General features: G+C 42.3%; 2 protein-coding genes across 4 annotated transcripts; both read left to right on the top strand.

Moving 5' to 3' along the window:
• The first annotated feature begins 749 nt into the window (after positions 1–749).
• On the top strand, positions 750–3,967 carry LOC125247250. Of its 2 annotated transcripts, XR_007180049.1 has the most exons (11): positions 750–803; positions 981–1,124; positions 1,216–1,341; positions 1,429–1,467; positions 1,562–2,485; positions 2,572–2,711; positions 2,788–2,989; positions 3,076–3,192; positions 3,284–3,485; positions 3,567–3,714; positions 3,830–3,967. XR_007180049.1 is itself a non-coding variant. In XM_048158514.1 (9 exons), the coding sequence occupies exons 1-9, from the start codon at positions 797–799 to the stop codon at positions 3,361–3,363; spliced, it is 1,779 nt and encodes a 592-aa protein (XP_048014471.1). In that variant the 5' UTR covers positions 750–796; the 3' UTR covers positions 3,364–3,558. The 2 variants fall into 2 exon arrangements, 1 of the variants encoding a protein (XP_048014471.1); XM_048158514.1 differs by lacking the exons at positions 3,567–3,714; positions 3,830–3,967 and having other exon boundaries at positions 3,284–3,558.
• A 43-nt stretch (positions 3,968–4,010) lies between these two features.
• Positions 4,011–9,587, top strand: LOC125247257. Of its 2 annotated transcripts, XM_048158527.1 has the most exons (14): positions 4,011–4,542; positions 4,669–4,692; positions 4,887–4,993; positions 5,151–5,270; positions 5,399–5,446; positions 5,565–5,648; positions 5,872–5,937; positions 6,984–7,034; positions 7,242–7,286; positions 7,381–7,445; positions 7,517–7,604; positions 7,806–7,959; positions 8,093–8,200; positions 8,329–9,587. In XM_048158527.1, the coding sequence occupies exons 1-14, from the start codon at positions 4,392–4,394 to the stop codon at positions 8,430–8,432; spliced, it is 1,215 nt and encodes a 404-aa protein (XP_048014484.1). In that variant the 5' UTR covers positions 4,011–4,391; the 3' UTR covers positions 8,433–9,587. The 2 variants fall into 2 exon arrangements, with proteins under 2 accessions (XP_048014484.1, XP_048014485.1); XM_048158528.1 differs by lacking the exon at positions 5,399–5,446.
• The last annotated feature ends 2,522 nt before the right edge of the window (positions 9,588–12,109 follow it).

Genomic DNA, 12,109 nt, shown 5'->3' with positions numbered 1-12,109 from the left:
TACATGTGGGCGGGAATGAAACGCCTCTTTCCGCTGATTGGTCAACCAGATGTCAAACCATGTCGTCATCATTGTTCATCGGTCAGCAGGGGTTTAAATAAAAAATCGGCAGCTGGCAGCAGGAAGTTGCTGCCATTGACAGCCGGAAGGCAGTTACTGGCAGTCGGAGGGTAGGAGGGGCCTGCCACTCGGTAGCAGCCAATCCATATCGACCAACGTGGACGCAACCAATCACATATAACTACGACAGCAGCCAAATGCCTCAGTAGTGGCGTCGATTGATAGAGCGGTAAGTTCGGAAATTAGTGATCGGAGTAATGAATAATTCTTGCGTTGTAAGTTTGATTTTAATTGTTATCTTCGTGAACTACAATGTGACTTTGCCTATTTTAGTTTAACTATTCAATTTAATCTAATTAATGGTAGAAACGTAGTTTGTATACCATGTTACATCATGTATCGTTGCTCTTAGTATGTTAGGGGGCTACCTTTAACTTCAAATATTACGTTTACCATTAAATATTAACGTTTGTTAACGTATTAACAAGAGTCTATTGAATAATATAAAACGAATGCTGTTTGACTGGAATTATAGAAGATCCACGTGCAACACTATCCATATTTTTTGTGTGTTTAATTTTTCAGGTGATTGTAATATATCCATCAACTTATTGATTCTTTTTTCGTTTTACTATAACGATTGACCAAACAGTTCTTTTAAGAACTACTCTCCTATCGCTGCCTTCTGCCTTTCTTTCTCTTATGTCTTCACCTTTTGTGTACCTGACTATCAGTTATGACAGGTAAGAAGCCATTACATTTCCAAAATCTTACTAACTTGAGTGAATTTGAACAGAACATGCAAAAACTTATCCATGGGAAAATGTTATTCAACTTCTGAACTGTTCTACCTTTTTATATGTGAGTTTGTTTTGCTGATTTTGAAGTATGTTATTTTCTCTTATACAATGCATGTGCAGGTGTACCACTTTCTTTTGGAATGGATGAGGTCTATTCTGGGACAGGCAGTTGTCCCTACTGTACATCTGGGGTGTTGTCAAATCCTGAACACTTTCAGGCAAAACATTTAAAGTATGCCATATATTTTGAGGATAATGGCATCCGTAAGCATTGTACAAACCACACATGCATTTTACACGTGTGTTCATGTTGACTGTAAATTTAAAATGTATTAACTTTCTCTTTTCTTTCTAGAAAAATATTGCATTCCTTGCTTTTGTTTGAGTTCCCGACAAAGTAAGAGGTGCCATTGGCATTGCCCTAAGTGTCAGCACATCTTGTGTCGTGCCCCTGACTTTAAAAAGCACCTTCATAATCATGGTATGTGTAATGCAATTAGTTAAATTGTATTTATTTTGATTATCCATGTTAAGATTAACTCCCCTCATCATTTTGTATCGTTTACAGATTTTGCAGTTACAGACAAAGTTACCAACAGGCCAGATAGTATGTACTTTTGATACTGGTATTTATCAATGTTTAATATTTATTGGTCTTGGTCTACATATATTTCTTTACATATTTAAATATTTTCCCTCAGAAGGGCCATCTGAAAACCCTAAGGCAAGGCAGCATGTCAGGCAGGAGCAACCACCAGTCATTTGTATTGATGAGAGAAATGGGATTTTTGTCACCCCAAAAGATGCCCATGGACCTAGAGTCCCTATTCACGTAAAAAAGCAAATGGTCTCAGGGTCTATTGCCTGTGAATCTCCTCTGTGTCGTGATTTTATGAGGATTGGAGTAGAAAGTGGCAATCCAGGCATGGAGTGTGAACACCTTCAGAGGACAAATAGAGCTGTGTGCTATTCTGCACCACCAGCACTTAGGGAGGACTCTTTGCAGTCAATGGTAGACAGTGGCCTGATGTCCAGAACCCGTCAAGATGAATGTTTGCAGCTCAGAATCAAAAGTATTACTAGTGGTGTTGATTGTGTGTTTCCTATTTTTTGGCATGAGCAAACCTCTGTCAGGTTTATTTATTTTTCTGTCTTTACTGGGGTAAGAGACAACTGGTGTCAGTTTGAAAGGACAAGGGTTTCTTTTGATAGCCATGTGGGCCAGTGGCGCTGCCAGTGCCGCAATAAAATGAGAAGCTGTGTGCACCGGTACTTGAGCATGTGGTGGCTGTTTCAAGAGAAACCCCACCTCCTTTCTTGTCAGACTGACCCAAATGCTGGAGACAGTGATGTGGATGAAAGGGTCAGAGATGTTGCAGAGACAGAAGTGGCAGCACTGGCTTCTGCTGAAATACAGGATTGGACAGATTATTTGTGGAGGAAAAAGAGGGTGCCAGAAGACCTTCCAGAGGATTTGTCAACAAAAGAGCGCCAAATCCCAGACTTGTTTGAACCCCTGGAGTCCAACTGTCCTTATTGCCCTGGCCCAACTCCACCAGCTCTGGGAGAGAGGGTGCTAATTACACGGCATGGGACGGTGTATGGCGTATCCTCAGTGACTCGAGGTTAATTTCAGAAATGTGTTTATATCTTTATGAATTTTCACATTGTGTTTTTAACATGACTTTTATTCAATTTCCGTGTTCTCCAGGTGTGCCAGTGTATGTGAAGAACTGCCTTGTTTGTAGACGTCCAGTGAGGTTTCAGGAGTATCAGTCTGGATTTCACAATTATGAAAACAGGACTTTTTTGACCATTCCTCTCTGTTCTCTTCTGACATCTGGACTCGCAGTGAGTGACAGGAAAACATGACTTGCATTTCACATGCTTCTACATGTTTATGAATGTGAGTTCTTGTTTTTTATAGAATCATATTGCCCTTGGACGTTTTTTGAAAACAATGGAAGATCATGCCAACATCACTGTTCCCCACAATCTGATTCGAAAGGCGTTTTATCATTTCTCTGCTCTGAGGGAGTACTCTTATAGCTATTCATGTGTCCGATGTGGTCACAGCCCTCCCATTTTGATTGCAGATGGAAACTGGAAAATTGCTTTCGATTTACCAGGTAAAACAGAGTGAGGGTGTATTGTGTGAATTTTGTGTTGTGAATGCAGATAATGACTAGTCTTTATTTGCTTGGTTGTATATTAGCACATCTGTTTAGGCGGCCCAACTTGGACAATATCAGCCAAGAAGACACTGAAGTTAATGTGAGGACAAGATGGGAGACAATTGAGCAGAAAATGATTGCTTCTGGGTTCTGTGATGGTAAGAGCTGTTTTGGGGGTGAAGTGGGGTTACCCATAGCTAAAATCTTAAATCCATAAATGGACGTTTATTTTCCTTTTTTGCATTTTAGGAAACTCACTTGCCAATCCTTATGCATGTCCCTTGACATACACTGCCTTACTCCATGGCTGGGTAATTGCTCTAGGATAAGTGATATTGTTCCAAAGACTGAAGTGTTCAAGGGTCTGTCTCAGAAAGATCGTGCATTCACCTCAAGCTGTGGCTTGGAGATGGATGAAGATACAATTTTACAAGTGCTGGAGTCCAAAACCGTATGTACATTACATTATTCTGCTAATGTTTTCTTTCACCATTTTTGTTTCTTTATTGACCGTGGCTTTTTAAATATTTAGCCAAAGAGAGAAGATTTGGTGAAAGCCTGCAATGCCCTTGGAGTATCACATGTAGGTAGTACCACTGACTTAATAAACAGACTTGAGGAGCTACTGCTTTACAAGGATTTGTACCCCAAGATGTTCATCAAGCTTCAGAAAGCTGGTGGTAAGACATTGTGGTTATTTGTTTAATAGTAATTTTTTTTTTATTTATTTTTTTATTTTGTCATGCATAAATATGTTCTGATGTTTTTAACCATTTCTTGTTTTGTCAAATGTAGGTGGTGTTTTGCACATGACTTGCACACACTCTGTTGTGTACTACCAATCAGCACTGTGGTGGCAAGAGTCAGCCCGTGACCATGGAGATGCTCTGTTGAGCTTTAAACACCCTCCCACAGTGTTTGTGTCAGATATTGCTGGACGTGTTAAGACACGTAATAATCGCACCAACCAGCGATTTTTTTTTTTTTTTTTTTTTTTTTTTTTTCCCAGCCATATGATGGCCGGCTTTGTGCAAACACTCCTGAGCACATCCAGGCTGCAGCAGAAAAACGACTTGAAGTCCGGTTCCCATGGGTGACAAGTGTTGGCTTCTCATCAAGAACAGTCTCTGGAAATGAGACCGCCAATTCTTCTGACCGATTCTCCTTACTGCATCCTGTGACAGGAACCAATGCAAGATTCTCCTTGTATGATCGCTTCCATCAGAAAAATCAAAGGAGACAAGAGGAGATTTTGAGGAGTTTGAAATTGGCCCCACATTTGGCTGCTCTTGTCAATTCCTCCGTAGCAGAACAGCTAAACCGGGAGTTGTCTTCTAGCAAGTACTCGTTGTGTCAAATGAAAGATGAACATTATATGTTCTCTCTTCGACTGTACTTTCATCTTCACAACAAAAGGATTAATGACAAATACACCCAAACTTTGAAGATGCGAGCAAAGCAATCCGTCCACATTGGCCTACATGGTAAACTGACATTCAGGAGTGAAGGTAGTTGTTTTAGTGTTTAGTGCCTTTCATAAAGTCATCCTAATGCCTTTTAAATTGTCTATAATGACTAGCCATAGACAACTGTTGTCATATACTAATTACTTGTCCTTTTTTTGCTCTCTACAGGCAGTACCACAGCAGTTCCAGAAGGTAAAGCTGACTTGAATTGCTTTGTAATTGTAAATCTTCAGCTTTAGTCTTAAGCTTTTTACACATTATTTGGTAGCCAGTAAGAATAGTGCAATGTTTTAATACAAACCACCTGATGAAATGAAAGCATTAATTATTTTTATTTTCCTTCTAATCAACATTACTTCATTATTCCAAACACCTGTATTCTGTAGTTTCAACAAGTTCACGAGAGCCTGACACTGACTGCTGGGGACGGACAGATATACGTGCCAGGATGGAGATCCCAGATTTCCAGTTGCAAAACCAGCCAAACCCACTGGTATGTTTTCACAAGGAAAATAATCAACTATCATGTCTTGAACAAAGCTGAAAAAAGAATACTGGATTAGTTATAAATATGAATCTTAATATTAAAGCCTTTATTGACCTTCTAATTCTTGATGTTTGTAATTTTATTATTAGTTTTTTTTTTTTAGTTGGATCATGTTTTGGATGAGACCCAATCACCGGAAGAGATCATAGGTGCAGTGGGTACCACAGTGTTGAAAAGATTGGATTTGATGTCTTTAGGATTGAACCAGGAAGTGGAGGCAACAGTTAGTGGATATTTTTGTTACACAACTTTTATTTTAATATATTTTTAGTAGCTTATGATCAATTTCTTTTTCTTTTTTTTCTTTTTTATTTTTTTTAAACCTAAAACATTGTGATCCTTATGCAATAGGTGGTGAATTGTTGCCTTTCTCAGTTAACCATAATTTCTGCACAAAAGGTAATACAGGTATCATTAACAAACCTTTTTAGCAGTAACTAATATTACATAATATTTGTGCTTTTGTGATAAGTTGTAAAATGTGTTTTTTTTTTTTTTTTTTTTTTTTTTTTACCAGGGCAAGGATGTTCATGCTGTCAATTCATATGTAGTGGCCACTTGGCAACCACCTTTAAATTGTGACCCGTTTCTGTCCCTGCCTATAAGTGATTTTAGAAACTTAACTAAACATAGTTTCATTTTAATGCACTGCTTTAATGTTATCATCACTTAAATGTGACATAGGTGATTCTCTACAGAAACATTTTGTTATGCTGGTTGAAAGTCTCCTTGTATCCTGATAGCATTCACTAAGTGGTCTAAATGTAATTTTATAAATGTATTTAGTCTGTGGGAAACTTATGTTTATGTTGTGTCTCCAACAGGTTGATGCTTCCTCAAAAGACTGCATCATTTTTCCTCTGTGCAAGTCAAGTCACTGGACCCTGTGTGTAAGTTGTGGTTTGGTTGTTCTTCAAATAATGTGTTTTATTTTATTTTTATTTTTTTATTTTGGAAATGTCTTTTGAGAAAATCTATCGTTTTCATCCAAGGGTTTGTCTGACTTTTGGTAATCATAATATGGCTTATTTCCCCCCTCTTTATCTAGATAAAGGTTGTATACTTAACTAAACCAAGAAATAACAACTTTTATTGTAGAAACTTTGTGTATTTTACAGGTTTTGCTACCGAAACTTAAAAGGATACACATCCTTGACTCCACTGACCCTAGTGGTTATGGAGATACTGACTGTGTATCCATGTTCAGGTTTACATACTGTATAATTCTGTTCCATGAAGTTTCATGAGGGAAAAAAAAAAAAACTGTTCTGTGTTCCAGTTGAAGTTCTAAGCATGTGAATGCAAAATACTTACAAAATTTAATGGAACTGTTCATCGCTCCATAACTTTTAGGCCTGGTTTCACAGACAGGGCTTGGATTAAGCCAGGATTAGGCTGTGGTTAAATTAGAACATTAAGTATCTTTTACAAACGTGTCTTAGAAAAAACATTACTGGTGTGCATCTTGAGACAAAAGCATGGCACTGACATATTTTAAGATATGCTTTGTTAAAACGGCTCAAACATGCATTTTAGTCTGGAACTGGCTTAAGCCTTGACTGTGAACCCATGAGTTGAAGTTGTAAATATTAGTCCAGTGGTTCAGTTCAACATTTTGTTCTCTGGCTTTAGGCATGGGCAGTAGCTTTAAAAAATAACTTGCTACTGTCTATACCTACAAGGTTAAGTGGTTCAACACTGAATTTCTCTCTTGCTCTCGTATATGTATATATTTATGTGTGTGTGTGTGTGTGTGTATGCATGCATGTAAAAAATAATAATATTATATTATATATATAATTTTTTTTAAGCTCAATCGCAATAAAGATGATTCCAGGATCTTGGAAGCTTGTTAAAAATAAGGTATTTATTCATGTCACATACACACTTATAATATATGGAAAATGTTAATTTTCTATTTTGATTTATTTTCCAGGATGTTCCAACACAGTCAGCATCTGTGGATTGCGGTGTATTCATGCTAATGGTAACAAGTGGTTTTATTTCCCCTTTCACATTCATCTTGGGCATAACCCCACATCCATAACAGTTGTCATCAAAAGACATCAGGCTGATCCCAGTGAAAAAATATTTTATATGTATATATTTATTTATTTATTTATTTTATTTTTTTTTTGTCTAATGAACTGTTTGATTTATATTCAAAATTGTTAATGTGTTTTCTGTTTGGCAGTATGCATTGTATATGGCACTTAACTGGAAGTTTGACTTCACTCAGGTAAGCACTATCCTTTTCTTTTCTATATTGATGAAATGTATTACTTTTTGACATCTTAAACATCAATTTTCCAAATTTGTCTTTCGTTTTTTAGCATGATATGTCCCATATCAGGAGGTGGTGGGTGAATCTGATCTTATCTAAAATGACACATGGAAGGTATATGTGAATAAAATGTTTTACTACATAAGTAATGTTTGGTAATAAATTACGTTTGTTTTTCTTTTTAGAAAGAAGCGGTGCACATCAGCCATGTTGGAAGCATTTAAGGAGGAGAAACGGCAGGAGAAAGAAGTGCAGAACATCGTAATCTTGATGGTAGTAGCACATTCAATATGACATGACTTAAAAGTCTTTATCCTCACTAACTATTATAGGCTAGTAGCTTTATGGCAAATGCCTTATAAATGTTTTAAGTATTACCTGCTCCCATAGGATGCACATTCTGTTTTTAGGGAGGTTAGGCTGTGATGTTTGGAAATTGCAGTAATTGTTTGCTTTGTTTATAATACCCAATAGTTGCCAGATGCTGTCCTGTTGGATATTCTTCTTCACGTGGTCCTGGAGGAGGGCGATGTTGCGTTACTGAATCCGTCTTTGGTTTGTTCCAAATTCAGAAGTCTGGTGGATACGGACTCCTTTCGAAAGAGGGCACACTTCTGCTGGCTTGACAGTATGTATTTTCTTTTACATATTTGATTAAAGACATTTAAAATGGTGCCATACCATTCAATTTCTCTGTTAGCATGTCTGAATGTTTATCTTTTGTAATGTTATTTTATTATGCTCCTCATTTCAATATACAGGTGTAACTAAATGGAGAACAAAGTCTGAGCCATTCCCGGAATTTTACAAAATGTACACACTGCAGCCCTGTAGACACTGCAATGAGGTTTACAAGAACTGCTTACCAGGTGTGCACATTATGCATGAAATTGTGATGGCAAAATGCAGTAGGAATAATCATTCATATGGGTGTGCATGCTTGTTTACTGCTAAGGTAATTTATGTATTAATGTCTCAATTTTCTTGAATCCTCTAGGCTATGTTGGAAGAGGAAAACGAGGAGAGATGCAAGGCTTTTACTCGGAAAACACCCATCCAGGGTTTTGCAGTGATTGGTGCATGATGCTGGAGGAGGAATAACTCTGTATAACTCATCAGTTCTGTTCTGAAAGTCTTGTAAATACCTCAGGATAGGTGTTTGTGATTTCTGATTAACCTTTTTTTTTTTTTTTTTTTTTTTGTCTACTTGCTTACTGGATGTATTTTATACTGTTTACAAGGTATGTTGTCATAGTCAGTGCTATACAAAGTCTGTTACAAATGTAATGGATACTTTATTTTTATATATGTGTCACGATCACCGTCTGTTCCTGTCACATCCCGGACTACATTTCCCATGATCCTCCATTGCTTATCACCTGCACTCACTTCACAATCACTCCACACTAATCACCACACCCAGCTGCCACACATTACCTGGACTATAAAGGACTCATACACACACCACCTCACCGCGAAGTCTTGATTACCCTGTGTGTCAATTCTAAGCGTTTCCCTGTGTTTATCCTGTTTCCCTGTCTGTTCCTGTTCCTGCCTTTGACCCTTGCCTTGCCATCCTGTTCTGTGAATGTTATCTGCCTGCCTCGATCTACTGCCTGTACCCTGACTACGATTCTGCCTAGCCCTTGCTGTTCCTGTTGCCCCTGCTTAGACCCTGCCTGTACGACCACGCTTACCACTGTAAATAAAAGCTTGCATATGGATCTTACCATGAGTCCCGCTTCGTAACAGAAGACTTCGCCCACTACGATCCAGCAGCTTCTACAAGCGTTTCCAGCCTCAGAATGGACCCAGCTATATGTCTCATCCACCTTCGTCAAGGTAATAGTTCCCTGGAGGACCACATTCAGAAGTTTCTGGATATTGCCCATTATGCAGACTGGCCTGACTGTGCTCTTATAGACTTTTTTTGCGATGGCATAAACCAACCCCTTCAGAATAAACTGAGACAAGAGGGACCACGTTCCTCACTTACTTGTTTTATGGACTATGCATTGTTGACTGTTGGTTCTCTGTTTACTGTGGGTGTCGCGGAGGAACGCGATTCCTCGTCTGGTTGTGTAATGGCCGCCGCGCCAGTTGACACTCACAAAATGGCGGTTACCACAATAACAGAGCCAAGTCACGCCTTCGCTGATCGCCCAGAGCAACGTCACGTCTCCGCTGATCGCCCAGAGCAACGTCACGTCTCCGCTGATCGCCCAGAGCAACGTCACGTCTCCGCTGATCGCCCAGAGCAACGTCACGTCTCCGCTGATCGCCCAGAGCAACGTCACGTCTCCGCTGATCGCCCAGAGAAACGTCACGTCTCCGCTGATCGCCCAGAGCAACGTCACGTCTCCACTGATCGCCCAGAGCAACGCCACTTCTCCGCTGATCGCCCAGAGTCACGTCACGTCTCTAGATCAGTCAGGGAGCGGAGAGGGTTGCGTTCCAGCATGAATGATCCTCCAATGACTACAGCACGAGCGGCTGGCATTCCGAAACCCACGCCGGCCGCTTCGCTCTCAAGCCTGCCGGCCGCTTCGCTCTCAAGCCTGCCGGCCGCTTCGCTCTCAAGCCAGCCGGACGCTTCGCTCTCAAGCCAGCCGGACGCTTCGCTCTCAAGCCAGCCGTCCGCTTCGCTCTCAAGCCAGCCGTCCGCTTCGCTCTCAAGCCAGCCGTCCGCTTCGCTCTCAAGCCAGCCGGCCGCTTCGCTCTCAAGCCCGGCGGCCGCTTCGCACTCAAGCCCGTCTGTTTCAACGCTCTCAAATTCGTCTGTTTCAACGCTCTCAAATTCGTCTGTTTCAACGCTCTCAAGTTCGTCTGTTGCAACACTCTCAAGTTCGCCGGTTGCTATGGACTCATGTTCGCCGGGTGCAACGCAGTCAAGTTCACCGGTTGCGACGCACTCAAACGCCCTGGACGCGATGAACAAGATGGCTGCTTTGCCAGTGCCTACGGGCAAGATGGCCGCCCCTTCAGTGCTCGCGGAGGTAGGGGGTGTTCCAGCCATTGAGTCCGCTCCAGGACCCGCTTCAGTCAGTAAGTCCGCTCCAGAATCCGCTCCAGCCAGTGAGTCTGCTCCAGTCCCGCATGCGCTTCCTGTCAGTCCCGTCATGGCCAGAAGGACTGTGTTCGCGTTCTATGTTCTGGCTGTTTTGCGGGCCTGGAGAATGCACTCAGGCTCCTTTGACCATGGACCAGTCTGTCAGTCCGAGCCCGTTGCCGTCCCGGAGCAGCCCGAGGCCACTGCCGTCCCGGAGCTGTCCGCTCTCCCTGACACGGCCACGGAGGCCGTCACCGAGCTGCCCGCTCTCCCTGACACGGCCACGGAGGCCGTCACCGAGCTGCCCGCTCTCCCTGACACGGCCACAGAGCACCCCTGGTCGGCCCTGACACCACCGCCCAGGCCATTTGTCCTGCCGCTGCCGCTCAGGCCATCTGCCCTGCTGGCGCCACCCGAGCTCCTTGCCCATGAACCCGCCAATGCCTCCGTTGATTTCCCCAAGAACTTTTTGGGGGGGGCAGTATACCTAGGGGTGGGGAGCTTGTGGGTGGGGACCTTGCTCGATCACTGCCGGCATGGGCCTTTGAACTGTTATGGCCACTAATGGACTCTGACCCGCTGGGGTCATCTATGGACTCTGTCCCGCAGTGGCCGTCCAAACCATCTGACCTGCCGTGGTTGCCCGAACCACCTGACCTGCCGTGGCTGCCCAAGCTACCTGACCTGCCGTGGTTGCCCGAACCACCTGACCTGCCGTGGCTGCCCAAGCCACCTGACCTGCCGTGGCTGCCCAAGCCACCTGACTTGCCGTGGCTCTCCGTGGCACCTGACCCACCATGGCTGCCCGTGGCACCTGACCCGCCATGGCGGCCCTGGAACCTGCATTGGAGACTCCGTTCCTGTCCGCTACTAGAGCTCCAATGCACCCACCCCCCCTCCCTATTGGTGTCATCTACGCCGCGAGGACGCGCCTTCCGGGAGGGGGGCGTTATGTCACGATCACCGTCTGTTCCTGTCACATCCCGGACTACATTTCCCATGATCCTCCATTGCTTATCACCTGCACTCACTTCACAATCACTCCACACTAATCACCACACCCAGCTGCCACACATTACCTGGACTATAAAGGACTCATACACACACCACCTCACCGCGAAGTCTTGATTACCCTGTGTGTCAATTCTAAGCGTTTCCCTGTGTTTATCCTGTTTCCCTGTCTGTTCCTGTTCCTGCCTTTGACCCTTGCCTTGCCATCCTGTTCTGTGAATGTTATCTGCCTGCCTCGATCTACTGCCTGTACCCTGACTACGATTCTGCCTAGCCCTTGCTGTTCCTGTTGCCCCTGCTTAGACCCTGCCTGTACGACCACGCTTACCACTGTAAATAAAAGCTTGCATATGGATCTTACCATGAGTCCCGCTTCGTTACAATATGTTTGTGTGTGTGTGTGTGTCTGTTTCTTGAATTACTACAAATGTTAAAATAACAGCAAAAAAAAAGAGCTTTTAAATAAAGGTCATTGCTGAGACGTATCTTTTTGTCATTTAGTCAGGTCTTTGTGTGTGTGTGTGTGTTGCCTGTATAATAAATATACAACATACACCTAGTAGAAAGTGCCTCTCATATAAATACAAACTTATCTAGGTGTTTGTATGCATATCTTTCATTATTTCACACAAACATTGATGTACACGCATATGCATTCATAAATATTCGGCTGGAATTTAACGTTTAGCCAAATCATATTTTTCTGTTTATATTTGAT

The sequence above is a fragment of the Megalobrama amblycephala genome, linkage group LG15, assembly GCF_018812025.1.
Source record: "Megalobrama amblycephala isolate DHTTF-2021 linkage group LG15, ASM1881202v1, whole genome shotgun sequence".
Lineage (NCBI taxonomy): Eukaryota > Metazoa > Chordata > Actinopteri > Cypriniformes > Xenocyprididae > Megalobrama > Megalobrama amblycephala.
Note: the sequence above shows the minus strand (reverse complement) of the source record. Positions and strands in the feature narration are given on the sequence as shown.